The 23,781-nt window shown below is 41.7% G+C and overlaps 1 protein-coding gene across 2 annotated transcripts in view; it reads right to left on the bottom strand.

Annotated features, from left to right (window-relative positions):
• GPC6 (glypican 6) overlaps positions 1-23,117 on the bottom strand; it is a 1,082,045-nt gene extending 1,058,928 nt beyond the window's left edge. The window contains exon 1 of one of the 2 annotated variants that reach the window (XM_038569871.1): positions 22,632-23,117. In XM_038569871.1, the coding sequence (XP_038425799.1) occupies positions 22,632-22,791 (160 nt within the window). In that variant the 5' untranslated portion in view covers positions 22,792-23,117. The remainder of the gene's footprint in view (positions 1-22,631) is intronic. The other variant, XM_038569872.1, reaches the window with a different exon arrangement.
• Positions 23,118-23,781: the final 664 nt, after the last annotated feature.

Genomic DNA, 23,781 nt, shown 5'->3' with positions numbered 1-23,781 from the left:
CCCACATGGGCACTCTCACAACTCTACATTGAAAAATATATATGTAAGGTGTGTGTGACGTGATAGATAGGGAAAAAGAAAATAAACATGAATGAGGCCAGAAATATCAAAATTACTTCATCTTTATTATTAATCTTCTTTTCCATTTTAATACTTGCCTATCCTCAAAACTTTTCACTAAACCCCAGGTTGACACCTCAAAAATGAACCAATAGTCAGTTAAATCCAGCAGTTAAGAAGCTTATCTGTCTGTCCAACCTTGGGCAAAGTACATGTGAAACAAGTGAAACTGCATAAACCCAGCCCTGAAGGGGCTTAAAATCTTCAAATAGCAACCACATTCCTCAGAGAATTCTGGAGTGGTGGATTTACACTCAATTTCCCTAGAAACAAGCAAGTTTGGGTTTTTGTTTTTTGGTTTTTGTTTTTTTTTTTTTTGTTTTTTTGCAAAGAAATTACAAAATGTATTTAACTAGAAGTAGTATTTATCTACTGGATTCTTCTTATACCTTAGACTGTTTTAAAAAGCCATATTCATATTCAGTGCATCTAAACAGCTGTTTCAAATCAATTCTCCATGAAAAATCACTAGTACAAAGCACTGGCCTCGTCAAAGCATCGTGGATTTCTTATCACTCTTAGAAATTAATTGCTAAGAAATATAATTCTTAAGAAACTGGAAGCCTGGGAAAACCTAAAAGATATGCAATTCTCGGAACGTGGAATATATGCTTTCAATACCTCAATGTTTTCTATCATAAAGGGTCATCCTGCCATAACTTTCTTTTCTCTCCTTCTTGCTACCTGGGCCATGCTTCTCAAATTCCCTTCTCCCTAAGTGCCCACACCTCTTGGGACTGGCTCTTCAGAAAGAACAATGCATGCTCAATAATAAATAGGCTTCAAAAGGGAAACAGAAGGCTTGGTAATACATCTTGGTCTTTAGCTCTGCAAGGTGTAAAAGCCTTCACCTTCCTTCTGGAAAAAATGCTATTAAAGAGTTTGCTTTGCATTGCAAAGGGGATAGAGATAGATATCAGATCCTGAGCATGAAAAAAGTAATAGTGTATCCTTACCTACCCACCCACCATGACAAAATATAATTCAAAGTAAAATCAATATTGAACTACAAAGAAAGTGAAAAGAAACACGAATTCTGACTTTTTATTATGATGACTACTACACTGCTTGAAATATGATTTTCCCCAAAATACTTTTTGATGCCCCTGTTCATAAGTGGCCTAAACATAGTCTTGGTTTGCCTATGGGTAATCCAACACTGGCTTCATAACCCCAGCAGCACCATGAGAAACAGTACTATGGACTTAAATGCTAGTTTGGTGAAATCTACAATGAAATAACTTTTAAATCTTGTCTTTGATTTTCCTCAGAATGAATTATCCACTGTCCCTGCTTTTGTGTCACAAGCTCCTATTGCAAAAACTGGGCAGGCAAATCTCACTGTTGCATCCTAGGTCATGTGATCTTAGTCCTGCCACAAGGGAGCCCAGGAAAGCAAGCACCTGATATTCTCAGTTCCTATAATAGTAGGCAAGCTCTGCCTCCCATTGGACTCAAAAGGAGGACTTCTCCAAACATAGAAAGGGGCTTCAGATATCAAATGGCTAGAATAATAATAATGTAACAGCACAGAATTATAGACATTATGATTTCAAAGTATATACTTTTAAGCAATAAGTTATCAGTTGTTCTTACTGAAAGATTCTAGAGATCTTTCTAGGATGGAATCATGGTTGCTACTCATCTTGTCAAACAATGGAAAATTAAGTGAGACATAATATTCGGGAAGAATTAAATAAAAAGTTGCATAGCCCAATTACCTTGAGTAAATTATTTTAATTCTAGAAAAAGTTATTTCGCTCATGTGAAAAAGAAAACCATATGATTCACAGAGATACTAGTAAAAGCCATGGGCTATGGAATCTTCCTGGCTTATCTGCTTGACCTGCCTGTATCCTTAGACAAGTTTATTGCACTTGCTCTCAGTTTTCCCATCTGTAAAATGTGAATGATACTACCTATGACAGAAAGATGCTATAAGGATTACATGAGACTCTCAAAGTAGAGTTTAAAATAGTATGTGGAATATACAGAGAGCTCAATGAATGCTATATGCTACTATATACGCTCAGTTGCATGACATAAAGCCCATTTTTAATGACCCTACTATCATTCCCATGCTTTAACTTGATTCCATTTCATTTCATTAAAAGGACATGGAAAGGTCAATCATTCGATATTTTTGTTATAGCAAGGGAAGAGGGAACAGATTGTCTATCCTTTCAAAATTATCAGTGAATAAGACTATTTCACCCATAATATAATGAATCTACACTATTGATTTTTTTTTTTAAGATTTTATTTTTTTATGAGAGACACACATAGAGAAAGAGCGAGAGCGAGAGAGAGAGGCAGAGACACAGGCAGAGGGAGAAGCAGGCCCCATTCAGGGAGCCCGAAGTGGGACTTGATCCTAAGTCTCCAGGATCATGCCCTGGGCCCAAGGTGGCACTAAACCGCTGAGCCACCCAGGCTGCCCCAATATTGATTTATTTTTTTCAGAAACAAAAGGACAAGTAAAATACAAAAATGCTCCCTCTCGCTCCCCCAAAATTAGGGTTGGGACAATAATGTACAATGTTTAGCTGGAGCACTTCTAAATAAAAATGTTATGTCTAGATGGAGAATATCTCAACATCGGTCTCCATAGGAAATACCTTACATTACACCTTGTCCTATGTTTCCTCCTAGAGTATAAACTAATTGAAAGCCAGGTACCTCTGACCTCATTTGTTCTCAAGAAATATCGGTAGAAATGAAAAATAACAATATAATTACTGACGGTTACACATGTGCAGTAGTGTATATTTTCATAGCAGAGAATATACATGAGTTGGTCAACACCTACATAAGATGTTGTTTTCTGGGAGTCAAATGAAAGCTTAAGCCTTTGTCATTATTTGGTACATTCAATATATGTTATTGAGTGTCTTATGTATGCCAGGAGGTAAGGGCTACGCAAGGATAAAGTAGACCCAGCCGGCCCTGATTTCTAGGATCTTAGACTCACAGGAGACTAACCAAATATATCAGAAATATAATAAAATATATCAAATATATTTTATATTTGTAAAAAAGTTAGGAAGTGACTAATGCACCAAAATTTTTCAATAAAAGTTGCCAGAGATCAGAGAAGGGAGGCATTATTCCTTCTAAATGTATTCCTTCTTAGGAAAAAAAAAAAAAAAAAAAAAAGACCTCTTTTGTCCCCAGGAAAATACCTTTAAATCATAGCATCATTAGTGCCTGTCCCATTTTTCCAAATGAAATAGAGAAACTTCCTTTAGAGAAAGAAAACTAAATTTGTCTGTCACAGTTGAAATTAACACTTTAGCAAATGAGGCTTAGTATTAGTCTTTAACAAAACTGTATTATTTATTGTGCGTTAATAGTGAATTCTCTCTCTCAAACACACACACACACACACACACACACACACACACACACACACCCCATACTCCTCAACCTCAAAAACTATTCATCAGGTATAGAGGCTTATATTTTCCAGGTTAGGAAATTGGTGCTCTGTCCAAGAAACAAAGTCCCAAGACTTACCATTCAAGGTCTCTGACAGACTGTTATGCCTTTCATCCAGAAACCAGGCACGCTATTCGGACAACAAACAGCCCCCCTCAAAGCTACAACTACTAGGAAAAGCTCAGCGTAACCCTAAAGACCAATATGCGTTAACACCTAAAGAAATACACAAGTTCAGAGCTTCAATTCCATATGGGGAGGAGGAAAAAAAAACTTTCCATCTTGTTTTTAAAAATATTCACTGGAACAGATAAACGTTGTCAAAAACAAAATTGCTTTTGTGTTAGAACTTTTTCTGGAATTCTCTGGTTTCATCCACCGTTGCATTCAGAAAAGACAGGTGCTTGCTAATACATCTGACCAGCGCCTCACAGCCAGGCAGTGCTCCCGCTGCAAGTGCACGGTGGCCTGGCTCAGCACCTTCAAGGACAGCAGAGTGGCCACAGCCCCCAAAATAAGGCTCTCTTGTGCCATGCTTTTAAAGAACTTCATTTTAAAATTAGAGTTTGATTTTTTTCTCAGGAACAGCAAAATCGCTGTTGAGCTACCAAAACATATTTTACAACTTAGAGGAGTGTGTTCTGCCTTCCTGCCTTTTTTTTTTTTTTTTTCAGCTGTTACTTTTAAGAGAGAACATTTTGCTTTACAAACGAGAATGGAGGCTTTCATATAAAGGAGGAATTTTTCTGCTTGTTATCATCTGGGCATCGTCTCTATTTTTTTTATCATGTCAGAACTTGCTTAAAACATCTTCATATGCAAACTGTGCAACCACACAGGAGTTTAAATGTTCACAGTTTCAAACCTGATAGAAAATAGAGAAACCAAAAAATAAACCAAGTCAAATCATTGCAATGCAGAGAAAAGCTAACTTGGGTTCACCTTTCCACCAGGAAGAACCCTTTATCTGCACCATCTATGTAAGACAGTCAGTAAAAGGGATTCACAGCACAAATTGTTCTGTTTAGCTGCCTACGGCAAATATTGTCTTTGTCCATCAAAATATGTGTGCTGATTAACACATATCATACCTACTTTAATAGGATCGCTATGATGTCTGTGACTTTTCAAAATATACAGCACAATCATATGTTAATGTCTGCAAAGAAATGTTTGTATATAAAATAGCAGGATTATCACCATGTAACACTATACCTGTAGCTGGATTATCATGTGATTAATGTAGCTATTTTCCTAATGTTTCTCTAGAAATCTCATTAAAATATGGGAGCTAAAATAACGCAGAGTTAAATATCATGCTTGGGAATTGATATACAATTTTCCAAGTACAGACACATGTTCTATTTGCTTACACAAAGATCAACTGACAGATTTTGCAAAACCAGAGTTGCCCATTTCTTAGGGAGTTCATAGGGCGTGATCGTCTAATTTGCATTAGAAGAGTAGAGGAATTTAACCTTCCCTATTTACCATATAATTAGGGTTCATCCATTTACATGGAAGAACAATCCTATATAAGAAATAGATTATTGTGGTGTTGAACAAAAGGCACTTTCTACTCCCTGGGAGCCCTCACTGCCTCTCCCCCCTTGCCCTCTAATGGATTACCTCTATTTGTCCTCACTTTCTACCTGCTTTCTGATAGCCTCCCAGGGCCTTTATCATACAGAAACTAGTCATCTATGTATCTGTCTTCACTACTCTACATGTGCCCCAAGGGCAGGGAAATTGTGGGTGCTGTTCTTCAACCAAGTAATTAAAAAATAAATTTTAACTGACCTGAACTGATATAATAAGTAAGAGAGCTTAGGTAGGTAACAGCTTAAAATGGAATTCAGAAAATTACAAGTGGTTCCTATGAGCATTCTGGTGGCACAATTTATTATTCAAAGCCTCCATCGTAAATAGATCATTCCAAAGGTGGTACAATTTGATTGCTTTATCCCTAGGCCTGACTTTTTAAACTAACTTTCCTCTCTATCAATTCTTTATCTCCCAGGAAATGTCACTGCAATTTATAGTACTCTTTACATTTAGCTTCTCTAATCTTTTCAGGCATTTGAAAATTGCTGTCAGTGATAGCTAAAATATGCCACATTTTGAAAAAACATTTTGATAGACATACACCTATATACAGTAGGTACTTCACTGAGAGAAATGGTATGCTTTAAAATAAAGTGAAAGCAACAAAATGCATGTTCCACACAATAAACTCTGGTCTATACATTACAAATTGATTTCCATTGGCTCTAGCTAATATAACTTATCAGCTGCACTCTTTCACAGAAAACATAAGGGTGTCTTTACATTACACCATTTAACTTTGATCTTACTTAAAGTTATCTGTAAGCAAACCCTGGCCAAAAAAAGAAAAAAAGTTTTTTTATATTTCCAATCAAGGAGTAGCCAGTTATTTATTGAATACCTCCTATGCTCAAACACTGTGCTCTGGAAAGTACAAGTATATATTTATGTGCCCTCAGCTACCACATATCACATAGGCAAATCCAGGAAACAAAAATTAAGTGACTCATTTTAAATGATACAAGACAATAATTTAAGAGTCAGGAGAAGACAGAATTTGATTAATTACCAAATAATAGACAAACACTACACAAGCATGGCAAAAAGGAGAAAATAGGGACTGGGTAACGGGACAAATTCATGAAGAGTAATTTGAGCTAAACTGAATTTTAGTTGGTAAACAAAATGGGGAAGGACAGAACAAGCCTTGTCATGAGCATTAGCAAATGAAATGGGACACAGAAAGAAGAGTAAGTTGAGTGAAATAGGTTTTATGAGACAGAAATTTCTAGAACTTGGAATTACAGCAGTAAGATAGTTTCAGTTCTTGAATGTCAAGTCAAGATGGTGGATATTTATTCCCAGGCCATTGGAGAAGTAAACTGACTTTTGATCGTTTAAGGCTTAAACTTTAATCCAGTGGTTCTCAAAGTGTGGCCTAGATAGATACCTTTAGTGTCAGTATCACCTGGGCACTGGCCCCATCTTTGATCTACCAAATAGAAATTCCCAGGAGGGGACCCAGCAGCCCCCATCTGAACAAGGCTCCTGGATAATTGTGATGCACACTCAAGTCTGAGAACCCCTGCTCTTAGTAAATTGAAATAATCAAAGCCAGGCATCTGATCTATCATTCTGAGGACAGTGTCCACCAACAGCAACCAGTGAAAACAGCATGAAGGAGGAAGTTTCACGGCCAGTTCCAAGAAGACCAAAAAGAAAAGAAAGAAAATGTTTTTTAAAAGATTTGCTATTTGACATTTAAAAGCATTTCAAGATCACCTTTTAATGTTCTATTAGAGTTTCTCTCTTAGAAGCTTCTGATAAAAGGAAATTAAAAATGACTAAGTCTTACAGTGGGGATTACAGCCTACTGGGTTTCTCTCCTCCCCTGAATAAGAAATAGGAAGATTTCTTATCCTGATACATGTGTCAAGAGGGAATTGGGAAAAGGAGAGCTAACACATACTGGAGACTTCGGTCAGGCTGTTCACATGCATTATGCCATTTAAACCTCATAAAAAACAATACCATGAGCCAGGCTATGGTACTGCCCTTTTATATAGAGAAAACTGGTTCAAGGAGGTAAAGAAAACTTTAAAATAACCATTCAGTAAGTCCAAAGGTTCCCACATAAGCAGAATGTATGTTATTCCCAGTTCACTTGATGTTTGAGAGATTCTTCAGAAATCTCCATATTGCATATATAATGAGGATAATATTCTGCAAATCTTTAGCTGATTCAGTTTTCTTTGCCCCTTCATTTGTCTTCCTACAGACGTCTACCTCCAAGGCCATGGATATCTGACCTCTTTAGGAGACAAGTCTCCAAAGCTGGATGAGGGGCCTGAGGCCCAGCCAGGAAGACAAAAGGTGACAAATCCATCCCTGCCCCCAAGGGTCTCTACGAAGAGGGGAGGTACTGAGAGGTTCCCAGTATTTCCCAGTTTCTCCTCTCTGATCTTCGCAACAACAGAGAAAAGCCAAAGAGGGATTTCTAGCCCAAAATCTGTTTAGGAATCTGTAAAGAGATTGCCTGGTGGGCTGCTGGCAATGACCCTCAGCTTGGAGGTGAAGATGTTCAGAGGGAGGGCTACATCCACATCTCTGGGGCACAGGTCTGGCCCAGTGGTCTCCAGGGTTGCACACCAGAAGGCTTGTCATGCTCCCACCACAGCTGGTGATCAAAGCTACAGGGGGACCAGAGGTCAGGTGAAGAGCAAGCCAGTGATTCACGAGGCCCACGAGGCCAGAAAAGACCAGTATCAGGGTGAATACTCCAGGAAAGGGGATTACCAGTTCTTTCCCAAGCTGCACAAGAGCAGATCACAAAGTATACCCACCCCAGACATTAGCAGAGCAGGTGAGCTAAGCCTTGGAGATGGGAGGAACCCAAGGAAATGCATTCTTCCCCCTTGCTCCCTTGTTATTCCCTACACACATCAAGAGATTGATTTGCTTCAAAAATGTATGCAGAAAGGTGAAGGGGTGGCACCTGGGTCGCTCAGTTGATTAAGCGTTTGCCTTTGGCTCAGGCCATGATCTCAGGGTCCTGGGATGGAGCCTCATCAGGCTCTCTGCTCAGCAGGGAGCCTGCTTCTCCCTCTCCCTCTGCCTCTGCCTGCCACTCCCTCTGCTTATGCTATCTCGCTCTCTGTCAAATAAATAATCTTTTAAAAAACATATACAAGCTTTATGGTATGCGAGCCACTATTCCAAGAGCTTTGTAAATGTTAATTCATTTAATACAATCACAGTGATGAGTGGAAGGGATTGTTATTATCCCTGTTCACAGATGCAAGAATAGAGGCACAGACAGGATCCAAAAGACTAAGGGATAGCGCCAGGAGCCAAAGCCAGTCTCTGCTCAACCCCAACACCAAAGCAGGCTGCCCACAAGTTTGTTATCTAGAAGAGCAAAACTAATCACACTGAATTTTCAACCAGACCACACCATTTTCCCCCTATGGGTTATGTGAGTGAAGAACCAGGGAGTAGGAGGAAGAAATGGAATAAAACAACAGGGAAAGAAATTACATGTCTGTTCACATCAGAGTTGCAATGTACGTATATTTTCAACTTTGGGGGAAAAATGGTGGCAGCTCACATACTTCCTAAAAATCCCCCAAGAAGCCTGCAAAACAAGCCTGTTACTGGAATTAGGAATGAAGACTCACTGGCATGGGCGTTCTTCTCTTACCTCGTGTAGTTACCCCTGGAAAGTTGAAATACGAAGCACAGGTTAGACAGTGAAATCCAAAGACATACTATTTCTCTAATTTTTTAAACTGGAAAAAAGTCCAATTCAACAAATGTTCTTCAGTTAATGTTGAACTCCCCACCCCACCCCCAACATCCACAAGACTGGAATACTGACCCTCTTCCACAGACCAAAGCTTAAAGCCCTTCAAACTCACGGAGCAGGGAGGGCATAGCTCCCCGCTCAGGAAACATCTGATGCCCTAGCAGACGCAAGGGCAAAACTAACACCCAGAACAACAGAAAGGGAAACCAAACGTAGGCTGGATAGAATTCTTTAAGTTAAACGCGTTGTTTTCAAAAATATACTGCAAATTTTAGGATGAAAATGAGCGAACTTAACATAGGCATACAGAGTTTTGAGGCTTCCTGCGGTTCCATTAATTATTTTTTTCCCTAATGAGACATTACCAAATGGGCCCCAACTAATGGTGACAAGAGCTCAGTGTCTGATGGGCAGTAACATGGGACACAGAGCCCAACGAGGTGGCAGATGTGTGGTACTGACCACACTTGATCTGAGATGTGGTTCAGTTTTTCAAACCTAACATGCCATTGAATAGGTCCTGGGATACGGTGTTAGTACAATATCTGTAAAAAATGATTCTTTCAGGGAGGAGGAAAAAAAAAAAAAAAAGAACAGTGCTTTCAATGTTCAGTATCCTTTACATCTGCTGCTCAGCTGGAAACACTGTTAAAAGGCCATTAGAACCTTAAGGTAACAGACCTCGAATGCTATGAAAGCCACGGAGCAATTTGCTGTTTGTGTTAGGAGTACCAGCCCCAGCTACTTCCTTTTCAAGGGCTGAAAACAGCTTCTGTCATGAGCCGTGAAAATCAATTCCACAGTCACCGGGCTGAGATGTGGCTGAAGGTGGTACACCTACGGGCTGGCGCTGCACAGCAGAGCCTCCTTCTGGGCATCAGTGGCACCTTCCAGAAGTCAGGGCAGCGGCTCCCTGGCGGTGCCTGGGAGGGACCCAGCAGCAAGGGACTTCCAGCAAGCTTCAGGCTTATTTCTCAGGACACTGGCTCTCTTTAATGCTTAATTAGGTTAAAATCAGAATCGTCACCCCGAATGAAGATAGCTTCAGGAAACGTGGAACCGAGGAAAGCCTGCTCTGGCTTATTTGTATTCCACCTTTCTATTTGGCCTGATTATAGCAGTTGTGAGTGAGGCTCGTTTTTTCCTAATGATACTGTTTCAAAGCCTTTCAGAACAGAGCATTTATAAAGTTTTTTTTCAAATACAAGGTCATACTATTGAAAATAAATAAATATTTCGGAGGTATAAGGAGGGTTTTCGAGAGTTGTACTTTACAAACCTCATGGCTAGAGAGGGTAAAATTCACTTTGAAATGCATTATGGGTTTTTCAGGTACAGGAATTTACCCTTCCAGCTATAAAATGCAACCTTAGTTACTGCAAGGAATTAAGATCATTACAACCCACATTTTTATTTATACTCAACGCTTTGTGAAACTGAAAACCTTTCTATAATTTAGGGAGCATCTTCCAGATAAGAGTAAACTGCCACTCTTAAATCATAGCAATCAGCTTACATTTATGCATGTAACTTCCTATAAGATTACTTATCTTTACATCAATAACCCAAGCTGAGAAATTGATTCAAAGTTAATCTGTTAAATTACTATAACAACAACATGAGAAAGTGTAACTTTATGGTTTTTTGTTTTGAATCTTTGATACACCTGACTTGCTGTTTCAACTGGCATTTCGGTGTGATTACTCTATACATATTTTCTTGACTAAGTTTAAAAAGAAAGACTTAACAATTTTTATGTCTATTGTACAAAATACATCATGAGGTTCTGATTTTAAGAAATCTTCAAGTTATTTTTTTAAAAGAGAAGGTAGTAATTGAAAAGGGATTATCCATAATAGTTTTGTTGTTGATAACATAAGATTTGCCATTTGTAACCTATTTTGTATTCAATTGAAACTGACCTTTTATGAGCGCCATGTGGTAATATAAGTGAAATGAATATATTCTTTATTGCAGTCATATAAAAAGACTGGCCTAAGCTTTTAACATAGCACTTGACCTCCTGATGTCCAAATACCCCCAAGTCTATGAAAGAATATTAAATAAGATACCACATAATCAAATGAGTAGTAAAAGTACAATAAAAGCCTTTCACACATTAGCACTTGATAATGTGAAAGTAACAGTAAACTATGTTACCTAACTTCAATGTAAATATACAGCTGGAGAGAAACTGTAACAGATCAAGTAGGAGTGTTCACAAATCCTACATTTCCACATTTATTAATACTTCATAATTACAAATTCTTATTTTCCAAATAGACTTCCTAATGTCAAAGATCATTTAAACTCTTCAAAAACGTGTGTTTAAACTTTTGCTGTAAAAGATGAAAAAGATGTCAGCCATTTTAAATTTTACCATTTTTTAAGTTTTAAAAAATTCGGACATAGAAGAAAATAGGATAAGCAAAGAGGCTAAAGTATTTTTAAAGTATTTTCTTACTTTTTCAGGAAAAAGTTAAGGCCTGCCATCTTAAGATATCTATAATATCTAAAACCATAGTGGCTTTATTCAAGTTCATTCCAAAAGGGCTACCAACTTGGAGCTATGCTGACCTTTTAAGAAAATAAAATTTGAAAATTATTCATTTTGTTCAAAAAAGAAGACCTCAAAGTGCTTTCTTTGCAAAGAAAATATTTTCCTTCACCTCACTGCAACCTTAAGGAGAAACACCTCTAGTTCCCTGAAATTCAGCTGAGGAGTAGCTGTCCTGGGGGCACAAAGAGAGGAAGCCAGTTTCTCAGGAAATCCAAGAACTGTAATAAGGAGCAAACACACTAGCCGGCCAAGCCTATAGAACACAGGTGTGCATGCCCTGAATGTATTATGCTATATCTTTAGTTAACCGTGTATAAAATGAAGACTGACCAGTTCTAAATGTAGTCTCCTTGCATAAGAGTCTAGATCAAGAGGGAAAAAATGGCTAGGTCTGCATTTGGGAGACTAGTGCAGGAAAATCAGCTCAAAGTGGGGAGTAGGGAGATGGGATTACTCTACACTAGAAATGTTCTAAATAGGACCCCCCAAGGATAAGTCATACACCCAAAGAAAGCCTGCCACATTAACAAAGAATAAAAGGGATCCTATGATAAAAGAAGCAGAAAAAAAATTCCCAGTTCCTTTTAACGTGATGCTGAAGTTCACTCCTACTGCAGCTGGGCGCTTGCAGCTGAGTTGGGCCCCTTTTGTTCCACACATAGGTGGTTACGGATTGAACTGATCCAATCACTCTCTTTCCCTTAGGCCCCCTGGTGGCCAAAGTAAGCATTTGAACGAAGGCCCAGGCTATGGGGGAGGGGGAGGGTGCAATTTTAAATAAGGCATTCTCTGGGTTAGGATTATTACCTATGATCAAGATGAGAAATAATGGAAATCATTGCCCACATTCGACTGTATACCCTGACCAAAACCTGTGTTTAAAACCACAGTGAATGCACTCAGAGTGTGGTCCCCAGATACTCAAGAGATGGTGCCTAACCAACAGCATCAGCATCACCTGAGTGGGACCTTGTAAAAAAAAAAAAAAAAAAAATTGCAAATTACAGGCCCACCCCACCCAGGAAGACTAAATTAGAAACCCTGGGGGTGGGGCCCAGGCATTCATGTTTAACAAGCCATCCAGTAATTCCAATGCAGGATAAAGTTTATGAACCACATCTTTAGCCAACTAGTTCCCTTCCCTGGATGCACATCAGAAATACCTGGGAAAACTGAAAAAGAAAGGAAGGGAAGAAGGGAGGGGGGAGGACAGGAAAAAGAGTGTCCCATCTCAGACCAATTAAATCATAATATTTAAAGATGGAATCCAAGGTTTTTTCGTTGTCATTTGTTTTGCATTTAAGTATCCCACCTGGCTCCAGGATAGCCCTGGCTCTTTCCAGCTCCAAAGAGCCAAACTGGTAAATTTTCAGGAATTTTATAAGCTGGCTGTTAAACTGTTAGTAGTTTGAAATCTGTCACGGTGGGAATATTTCTATACCATAGACATTGGCGAATGCTACAAATCAGGTCTCCCCAAACCCCACCCTCCTGAAAGCCAATTGCTAAGCATGTGTCAGTTCACCAGGGGCCAGAGAAACAATGGACTCAAGCGAGAATGCCAAATACCTAATTTATTCAGACAAAAGTAGTTACTCTCAATTTCCCCATTACTCCTCAATTCCTGGGGATTCTTCTGAAGATTACCAAGCAATTCAGTGCCCAGACTTAAGGAAGGTGGACATCAGCCCATCTGAGAGAGTAGCCATGACTAGCCCAAGTCAACAGCTGTGGCTCTTTTCCTTTCTCTTCCAGGCATGAGAGCAGGAAGCAATTCTCAAATGAGAGGGTGGGTGAATCTGCTGGGGGGCTTAGGACAGTTAGCGTGTCTCATCAATGAGGAGATACACATGGTTAGAAATAGCCCCATTGTGTGCCTCTGGGTGTCATAATGAGGCTTTGACTCTTAGGACAGCTGAGCTAAGAGATGGAGAGAACCTGGGATCCTGATGATTGTGTTAGCTTCCCACTTTCTCACTCATAAAACTGTTCTGTGCTGGAACTTAGGTGGAATGATGGCTCTCCCTGATTGGGTATGCAAGCCGATTCAGGAATTTGTGTGACCTGCTGCCACAAGTATCTTAAATGACACAGATGATTTCAGGCAAGAGTTTCAACCGCTTCTCCTCTTTAAACCCTTTTTATTGAAAATTCTAAGTAGCTGGAGTAAAGTTTTTAAGCTTTTTTCTTTTTAAGGTTACCTCTTCTCTGATGACCTCATTCACCCCTCCTTCTCACCTCTTAACCTCATATTGTAGCCCTAGGCATCTATTTCATGCTTCAGTATGTACATCAGCCCCCTATCTATCCTCCTTGCCTCCGCCTTTAATGATCTCCTCTCCATTCCATCCTGTTTATGGTGCCTGACCGATCTAAAACAATACTTTCATCTTGTCACTTCATTGCCAAGAATTCAGGATGATGACCTACTTCCTGCCACATAAAACCAAGGGTTTTCAAGGTCCATCAAAAATATAACCCCACCCTATTTGTTCAATATTATTTCTCACAAATTCTTAGTTGATCCCTTTCTGTAGCATCCTCCACATGTACTACTTTGCTTACGAATTTAACCCCACCCCAAATGCCTTCTTTCATGGCTGTTTGTCAAATGCTACCCATCATTCAATGTCCCTGTGATGGTTAATTTTATATGTCAATTTGACCTGCCTACGGGATACCCAGAGAGCCTGTAAAACATTATGTGTGGAGGTGTCTGTGAGGTTGTTTCTGAAAGAGAGTAGCATTTGGTTTAGTAACAGGAGTGACCAGTGTAAGGGAATATCATCCAATCCACCTGAGGCCAAATAGAACAAAAATGTGAAGAAAGAACAAATGCCTTCTCTCTCTTCTTTAGTCTGAATATCCATCTTTTCCTACATTGGGACATCAGAGCTGCTGGTTCTCCAGCCTTGGACTGAGACTTGTATCAGTACCCCACCCCACCCCCGGGTCCTTCAGCCTCAGACTAAATTACACCTCCACTCTCCTGGATCTCAGCTCACATATGGCAAATCATGGAGCTTCTCGGCCTCTATAACCTCTGGAGCGAATTTCTATTATAAATCTCATGTTTATATATGTATATACCTGTATTTATATCATTTAATTTCATTAGTAAACCCTGAATAATATAGTCCCAAGTAAATTTTACCTCTTCCTTTTAGCAAGGTCAAAAAAACTCTCATTTTGTGATTTCTATCACTACAATCAGAACATATTTGGTACTGAAACCATGGACATACATTGTTTAAATATTAGAAAATGAAGTAACCTTTTAATTAATTCTTCATCCTGGTAAAAATTTTAAGACTTTTACACTACCACAAGACAAAAAAAAAAAAAGTGACTTAAATTTCAAAATGACACAGTTGATTACATAGATTTTTTTTTTTAAGATTTTATTTATTCATGAGAGACAGAGAGAGAGAGGCAGAGACACAGGCAGAGGGAGAAGCAGGCTCCATGCAAGGAGCCCGACGCAGGACTGGATCCTGGGGCTCCAGGATCACGCCCTGGGCTGCAGGCAGCGCTAAACCGCTGCACCACCAGGGCTGCCCAGATTACATAGATTTTGATAGCACTTTACCCTCTAAGAGTGAACAACTCACCCTACCCTATTTGGGAAATCCCTTTCTCTCAGCCACATTGATATCCTTAATGCTGCGCTAGTTTTATGATGTTGAGTTTTGTTTCCACTAAAAAGCACACTTAAACTATGTCAGTTATTCACATGGCCTTATAAAGTAAATGAATGTTTATGGGATGCTTATCTTTCTCAATCTCTTGCTCTCAACATATATAGACGCCCTTTCACATTGTCCATCACATGTCGGATATTCAATGATTCACTTTTGATTGATTTGTGGTCTGTTGGTTGTGTCAATTTTACCTCCTAAATATTTATTAATTTCAACTATAATTGACATACAATATTGTATCAGTTTCAGGTGCACAACACAGTGATCTGACCTTTGTGCACATTGCAAAATGATCACCGAAGTCTAGATACCATCCATCAACATACAGATTTAATATAATATTCTTGACTATATTCCCCATGCACCATTACATTCCCATGACTTATAGTGTACATTTGTACTACTTGATCTTTTACCCATCGCACCCCACACCTCCTTCCCTGTGGCAACTACCAATCTGCCTTTTCATCTATGAATCTGGGTTCTGTTTTGTTTGTTCATATTGTTTTTTAGATTCTGTATGTAAGTGACAGCCTATGGTATTTGTCTTTCTCAGTGTAACTTGTCTAACTTATTTCACTTAGCTTCTAAATACTTCTTGCTTTCGACTTCATTCCACTTCCAGTCACCACTCTAGTTCAAGCTAACATCTTCTTTTCCTGTATCTGCTTTTGCTCCTCTTCAATCCATTCTCCACAGAGCCACCAAAGTAACATTTCAAATCAAGTCCAGTCTCCTGATTGAAACACTTCAATAGCTGCTCACTGCCCTGGGCTGAAGGCCAAAGTCACTGCAGTGAGCTCCAGGGATTTCAGGGTTGAGGAAGGAAAGAGACAGGACCATGAGGTGGCAGCAGGACACAAAGAACTTTATTTGGGTGGCACTTTGACAAGTTGTAGGGGAGGGGAAGTCCCTCATAGCTTGAGGGCTTGCAGACACAACAGAGGAGCCTCTACCAGAAGGGGAGGAGGTTCCGGAAACTCCCAGAAGTTGGGAGAAATCTAGGCAATGTTGCTCAACTATAGGGTTGAGAGGGCAGCAGCTTGAGTTTTTTGTTGTTTGTTTTTTTTTTTTTAGGTCCCAGATTTGTCCTATAAATGACTATCAGGAGTTATGCAGTTTTACAGGGTACATACAACAGGCAGGCTCTAAATGGTTAAAAGTCTATTTGGGCTGTTTAAAACAACCAGATGTGTAAAAACTTGAGCCTAGCACCCACAGGCTTTAGAGCTAAGGGTTCATACTATGATGAAAAAGTAAACCACCCAGGGTCACCATGCCCATGCCATCTTTGGACAGAGTATTAACCTGACCCACAGGCTCTCTCCTAGTTCCCTAGTCCACAGGGCTTTGCATTCACTCGCTGTTTTCCCCCGGTTCTAAAACTCCTCTCCTGCTCTCACAGTCTTCTAACCATAGAAGTCCTGACTATGTCCTCAAGCTTCAGAGCCCATTGCCCATTTGCTCTACCTCAAGGAAGCATTCCAAAACTAAATTCTTTCCTAGAGCCAAGTACCCTGGGGCTTGCCCCTATCTCAGCCATTCCTTGTGAATGGTGCCCTTAATGGCTGCTTCCCTGCTAGGATTAAAATTCCCTGTGGCCCTCTAGACAGCACCTGGCAGAGTGGATTATGCATAGTAGGTATACAAGAAATATTTACTGAATGAAGAAAAAAAAATGCCTAAAGGGAATAGAGAATGAATTATAAAAATAAATTTTAAAAACCTGGATAATGTGTAAATGTGGAATCGAATTTCTATTTTTGTTACTAACTGGTACATTTGTTTAAAAAATATTTTTCATCCAAGGTTATTAAAAACTCTTAAATACTTCCATTCAGGATTATTAGAATTTTTAAGCCTTTACCCAAGACTTACTGCTATGCAACCTTTTATTTACAAATATGCCATCCCAGGGAGTAAATTAAACTTTCAAAGGGTATCATGTAAATAACTTTCAAAGGGTATCATATAAATAACTGAAAACTGAATAATACTGAAGATATCTATGAAACTACTTAAAGTACAATTATGTCCCAGCTAAAGAATTCAGTAGAGCAGAATTTGGTCTGCAAAGTATAAACACTAAGTTTAAAAGAATATTCAGTATTCTATTTATATTGTCAAGAGGACTGGCCTTGCTAGAAGTCTTTTGAGAGATGTGAATTAAGGGGGGAAAAAACAGTCTTAAAATGTTACTTTGGTAGGCTTAAAATATAAGATTAAGCTAATAAACTATTTTATCTGTAATTTCTTTACTACAATTTCTATCCTAAACTCCTATTTCTGTACAAATCTAGTGAATGAATCGTAGGTCACTTTGGTCTAAAAGTACTCAGTAACTTTGTATTTTGTGTTCATAAAACTTACCCATAATTGTAAAAGAGCATTAGTCACGCTCTTACATAAATTATAATGCAATGTTTATACTAGAATATTTTAAAAGATATAATGCTGTATATTTTAAATCACTTTTGATAGCAGCTTACATTTCTACTCACCAGCAATTGCTATGTGGTCCAGTTAAAAAGATGTGAGTTTTATGTAAAAAAGTATATCAGTCAACTCAAATGAACTCTTGTTCTCAATGATGACATATTATCCTCTAATTAAATCAGCTAAGACAACTCTGTTTGCAAGGATCATTCTAAAATTAATTCCCAAATCAAGAGTTTAACAAGTGGCACTCCTAATAGCCCAGATTTTAGATTGCTTTGATACCTGGAATTAATGTGATTCTTTTAGACATCTAGTGACTCGATAAATCATAAAAAAAAAAAAAAAAAATTGAAGTTCAGCTAACTCGTACCTCTCACACTCTTCTTCGAAAGCATTTTAAAGACATCAGCTAACTCAAGAGAGGGCAAAAAAATCAGAAATCTCTGAAGTAGACAGTTAAATGGAAATTAAATAATTTATTTCAAATGAGGATATTTTATGGGTCTGTAAAAGAGTAAGAGTTACCAAACACTGTTTTTCCATTTATGTGGTGATATCTACATGCAAATTGAAAAAAAAAAAAAGCGTTAATAGCAAATGTATTAAATAAGTTAGTTTGCTAGGGGAACAGAGGGAGGGAAGACAGGTTCCCTGGGAGACCCACCAAAGAAAGAAAAGGACTCTTGGACAAAGATGAGGTAAAAATGAAGCATTACATATTCTGAAATTTGAAAGCAATAAAGAAGGACTGGAAAAAGTCGCTGCTAGATCAGCAGAGTATAATAGAATATTCTTTTCTTAATTTGATTTTGGGGTAGACTTTCAGAATGTTAAGGTAAATTCATATTAAAAAGATGAGAAAGAGTTTAATGCTTTAATATCTACCTGTGTAGTGCGGCTCTCAAAACATCTGAGACACAAAAAGGGACAAACACTGATAAAGCAATTATATTTTTTCCTAATCTGTGAAGATAAACTTCCCTCCTCCCTCTAACCCCATGATAACTTCCTATAGCAAGCTTTGTTGCACTAATCCATTACTCATGTAGGCCTGGTACACTGAAAAATACCAACACATGTTCTTTTGTTTGCATCTTTTATGTAGCTATGTAGAAACTTTAAAAAAAAAAAAATCAGGAAAATGCATAAATACAGGAACAATTTAGTGATAGCATGGCTAATTCCTGAGAACATAAAATTCAAAGTGATTTTGAAAAACTGTACATGTTACAATAGAAAAATATTCAGCACAAACTGTGAGGGAATACATATGGTGACTGATAATACCAGGCTATATACCTAGTAGATGAAGAAAGAACTGACTTTGCACACATTCATTCATTCAAGAAATATAGAATGGCAGTGGGCAGGATTAAGCCTAGGGCTCCAAGACCTGGAGTCAGAAGGCCTAGGTTGGAATTCCAGCCCCATCACTTTCTAGCTGAGTCATCCTTGGGCAATTATTTAAGTCTCTCTGCTACTCAGTCTTTTCATCTATAAAATGGAGATGATGGCAACATCTACAAAATTATTAAAAGGAGTCAATAAGGCAGTCTGTAATGTTTCAGAAGCAAGTAATGTTTTAGAAGCAAGTAATGTTTTTAAATAGGTGCTGGGCACGTAGTAATTTCTACATAAGGGATTGTTAAATACAGCTGCATTAGGTAACCAGTGAAAAAAGTAGACACATAGGCCAATAAGTCACCATGCGTCAACTACAAGGACTTATAATTAATGACTCCAAGAAGCCTCCATGCATGGTGGCACAGTAGGCATAAAACAACATTCCCTGAATTGCCCAGTCTTTTAAGCAGATGTTCTTTTCAGTTGTTGAGTTCTTTTAGAAGTTAAGAGCCATCAAGATGAGTTGGGTTGGAAAATGAGATAATATTACGGATGTTCAGAGACAAGACTGGAATGTTTCATACCTACCTACCTTGGATCAAAATAACATTCCTAACAAAGAACCTGATGATCCACTGCTCAGTATCTTCCCAGAAGATAGAAGAAAGTAGGCAAGCACACTGGGAAAGCTTTGGGCTAGTTATCTGGAAATTTCGATACCACAAGAATTACTAAGTATTAGAATGGATTGCTGCGAGGGGCTCCTGGGTCTTCCCCTTTGGAGGTCTTTCAAACAAGGACAGATGGTCTATCTGATCTGCCTGGGATGGCTTAAGATCAGGGCTGAGTGAAGATTAATGGTACAACCTGCCCCTTAAAGGCCTCCCAAGCACTTTCTGAGAGCATGACTTTCTATATTACCCATCAGGGCCCCTCACCTATTGAGTTTGAAGAACTCCCTTTTATCCTAGAATAGAAAAGGGCAACACTATTTCACAATTGTGAGTTCTGAGTAAAACTTTAATAATGTCACGATGAAACATAATGTCCTTATTACTTCTCAGTTATTTTACCAGGCAAGCTACCTGCAAATATCTTTCAATTAGTAACAGTTCTCATGAATCTAAATTATGAACAGCCGTTCCTTTAAATCCACGTTTTCTGGCAGACTGATGGCATATGCCATTTCTCAAGTAAACCATTAAAAGTCCATATGAGGAAAAGGATGAAAAGGGAGTTTAAAGAAAGGATAACCACCATATACTAGATAATGAAATGTAAATAGTATCAGGAACTAGGGAAGAGCAAAAGAGTGTTTTCATTTAATATTGGGACATATTTCCTAGGCCATTATTCCAACAACATGGAGCATTGAGTAGTTCAGTTTGAAAATATATTTGTATATATACATATATATATATAAATATATACCTAGTATACAATTATCTTTTACTTCATTTGTTTCCCTATCAGATGTGCCTCTGACCCCACCATGACCTGTATTTTGATTATTTCCACCGGCATCAAAGCACACCAGGGTTAAGGCAAAGTCAACAGTACCCTTAGTCCTAGAAAGTGACTTTAACAAAAAGTGCAGGTTTTAGAACTTAATGGCTAATTAGTGAACCCTGTAATTGTCAAGAGGTGGAGGGAAAAGGAAAAAAAAAAAAAAAAAAAAAAAAACACCCTGTAGTTAAAAATCTACCAAAGGATTTATTTTAACCACTGGAAAGGTTTTCATGAAAGTAAACGGTGAATGCAGAAATTATTTACCCTGAAAACCTTCCTTTTGATATTAAGGAGATTTGCATCACGCTAAGGATGAAGTGCAGTCTCCTGAAAGTCCCATAATCCACTAAAGAATATTTAAAAATACTAAATCCACTAAAGCAATTTAAAAATACTTAACTATTTTCTTCTCTGAGATATCACATCTGAAATCAAGCTGGGAAATATCTGTGTTTAAAAGATACAGTTTGAAAAAGCCCAGATTAGAGGAGAAAAAAGTTCCTAGAAGTGAGCCATACTATAGAACCTTTTTAAAAGTTGAATTCCCTGAGATTCGGGGTGGAGAGAGGAAAAAAAAAAAAAAAAAAAAAGCAAAGCTGATCCTTATCAATTAATTAAAAAGAATGAAATAACAGTAGACAAAGGGGAAGGAGAGTTAAGAAATTTAAGGAGCTGTGGGGGCAGTCGCTCTCTATTCACTGATTAACAAATTAAGGAGTTCTGGAAAAGGGAGCGTAAGTGACAGGGATAGAAAAGTAGTCCTCGAATTCACCCCGGGTCCCGCCTCCGGCTCAGCAGAGGCTGGCAGCGTCGGGCTCAGAACTGAAAGGGGCTCCCTGGCTGCGAGGCTCGCGCTGCCGGCGTGTGTAGGGGCTCCCCTCCCCCCAGCGCCTACACGTACGTACATGTGCTCTTTGCGGAATAAGTGAAAACCTTCCCCTGTAGAGCCTGTGGATCAACCGTAAGGAAACAGCAATTCCGTCGCCTGTCGAAACCGTGCGGCTCGAAGATCTCTGCAAAAAGCCCTTTGCACTCCCTCGCCGCCCGGCTCCCCGGCCAAACGCAGAGAGGCGGGCGGGAAGGCGGCGCGGGGCTCCGAGCATCCGAGGGCGCCGAGGACCTCAGCGGCCGGGCGCCAGCAGCATCCCCGGCCTCTCGGCGCCCCCCTCGGCCGCGCTCTCCCGCAGCCCCACGATTCCCTCTCCCCGACACGTTTCATTCACAGAGCCCCGGAGCAGCTCCCCTTCGGTTGGAGCTAAGAGCCGGAACACGCGCACTGGGGCTGCGGCGCGAGTCGTCGGAGACCGAGCGCTGCCCGCACCGCGGCGCCCGGGGAGGGGGGGGGGGGCCTGGAGCCGCCGCGCAGGAGGGCTGGCGGGGGGCACGCGGGGCCCGGGGCACACCCCCGAGCGAGCCACCCGCTTCGGTGGGCGCAGCTTCTGGGAGCCGGCGGGCGGGCGACGCCGCGCCGGGTGCCGGGTGCCGGGTGCCCCCCGACCCACGCGCGCCCAACCGCAGCCGGGGGACCCTCGGCGCCAAAGCCCGCCCCGAACCCGAAACTGGCAGCCCGGGAACTCCCCCGAAGCAGCCGGGACCCGGCGCCCCCCGCCCCCCGCAGCCTCGCCCGCCCCCGGCCCGGGCGCCGTGCGCTCCGCGTCCCGGAAGGACCCGCAGGGCCGAGCGGGCGGCCAGGGGGGCCCCCCGCGTGTCTCCGCCGCCCCCGCCGGCCCGAGCGCGGGAGTGGGGAAGGCGCCGCTCAGACGGTGGCGCTGGGCAAACTGCGGCCGCACTTCCTCCAAGTTTGCCTGAGCGAGAGGCGCGGGGCGGGCGCCCCGCTCGGCGACCTGCCCGAGCCCGCGGCCGCCCCGGGGTGTCCCGGCTGCCCGGCCCGCGCCCGCGCCCGAGGGGGCGCGCGGGAGGGAAGGAGGGCGCTCCCGCGTGTGCACACAATGAGGCGGCCGAGACGCGCACCTTCCCCGCGGGAGCAGCCGCCCGAGCATCCGCCGCCCGGCGCGGGGGCGCGGGGGCCCGGGGGCGCGGGGGCGCGGCGTCCGGGAGAGCCCGCACAGAAAGTGAACACCGAGAACTCAGCAACAGGGGGCAGGGAGCAGGGGGGCGCCGGGCGGCCGCCGAGGGCTGCAGCCTGCCGGGCCCGCGCGCCCGCGCTTACCTGCGATCTCCTGGTAGGGGATGTCCGCCAGGCTGAATCCCTTGGCACCGTACGCCTGGCGGACCTCGCCGCAGCTCCGAGCCTTCACCTCCGCGCCGGCCGGGAGGGACAGCAGCAGCCCGGAGAGGGGAAGAATCACAGCCCCGATCCAGGAAGGCATGGTGCAGCGTGCAAATCCAGCTCGGTGAACCCCAGGGCCCGTGCGCTCTTCACCTTGCCCCTCGAGCCGAAAGCCCGCCAGAGCCAGCGGCGCGCTGCTCGCCGCTGCCCAGCGTCACCCCCTTCCGCCAGCCGAGGGGACGAGCCGCGCAGCCCTCTGGACCGCGCTCAGCAAACTTTTATAAGCCAGATGGAGGATGGCAAGCCAACCAGGGCTGGCTGGGAAAGCAGCCGCCTTGCTCCTTTAGCCCCCCAGACCGAAAACGGTGCAGTAAAAACGAGAGAGCGAGAAGGCAAAGAAATGTTTAAAAAGCCACCATGGGTGGGGAGGGGGGGGGGGCGGGGGTCAGGGCTGCGATCCGACTTCCGAGCCGCAGAGTCGCAGAGCGCGGCGAGCTCGGCTCGCCCGAGTGTGCAGCGAAGGTGGGAACGCGCGCCGGCTCCCCGGAGAGGGAGGTGGACGGGCGAGCGCGAGGGTGTGCGCGCGTGTGTGCCGGGGCGGGCGCGGGCTCTTGGGGACGCGTGTGCGTGGAGGTATGTGTCGGGGATGCACGGGATCCGGGGGAAACCTCAGCTTCACACGGGCTGAGGGAGCCTCTGAGAGTCCTCCTGAAATAGGGAGAGAGAAATCCCGGAGACAGACACAGGAGGCTGGAGGGAAGGAGAAAGAGGGGGAGAGGGAGGGAGAGAGAGACAGAAAACGTGCTACACGGAGCTCGGCCGAAATTCACAGGAAGAGTCAAAGGCAAAACCTGGACTGGATCTCTTGCTACTCGGTTAGAAGAAAGAGGGGGAAGAGGAAGCGGTTCTATTTTCTCACTCCCTTCACATCCTTCATGCTGATCCGAAACGTTTCCTTTAATGATAGAAGTAAGTAATGTAAAGTATTCTAAGTCGTGAACCTGTGTGGTTATCAAACGACGCTTTTGTGGGCTTAGATGACAACGCGATTCCAATTGTTGCTCTAAAGAGGAGCAAGGATTTACGACCT

This window comes from Canis lupus, chromosome 22, assembly GCF_011100685.1.
Source record: "Canis lupus familiaris isolate Mischka breed German Shepherd chromosome 22, alternate assembly UU_Cfam_GSD_1.0, whole genome shotgun sequence".
NCBI lineage: Eukaryota > Metazoa > Chordata > Mammalia > Carnivora > Canidae > Canis > Canis lupus.
The sequence above is the reverse complement of the archived record's forward strand: the minus strand, read 5'-3'. Positions and strand labels throughout refer to the sequence as shown.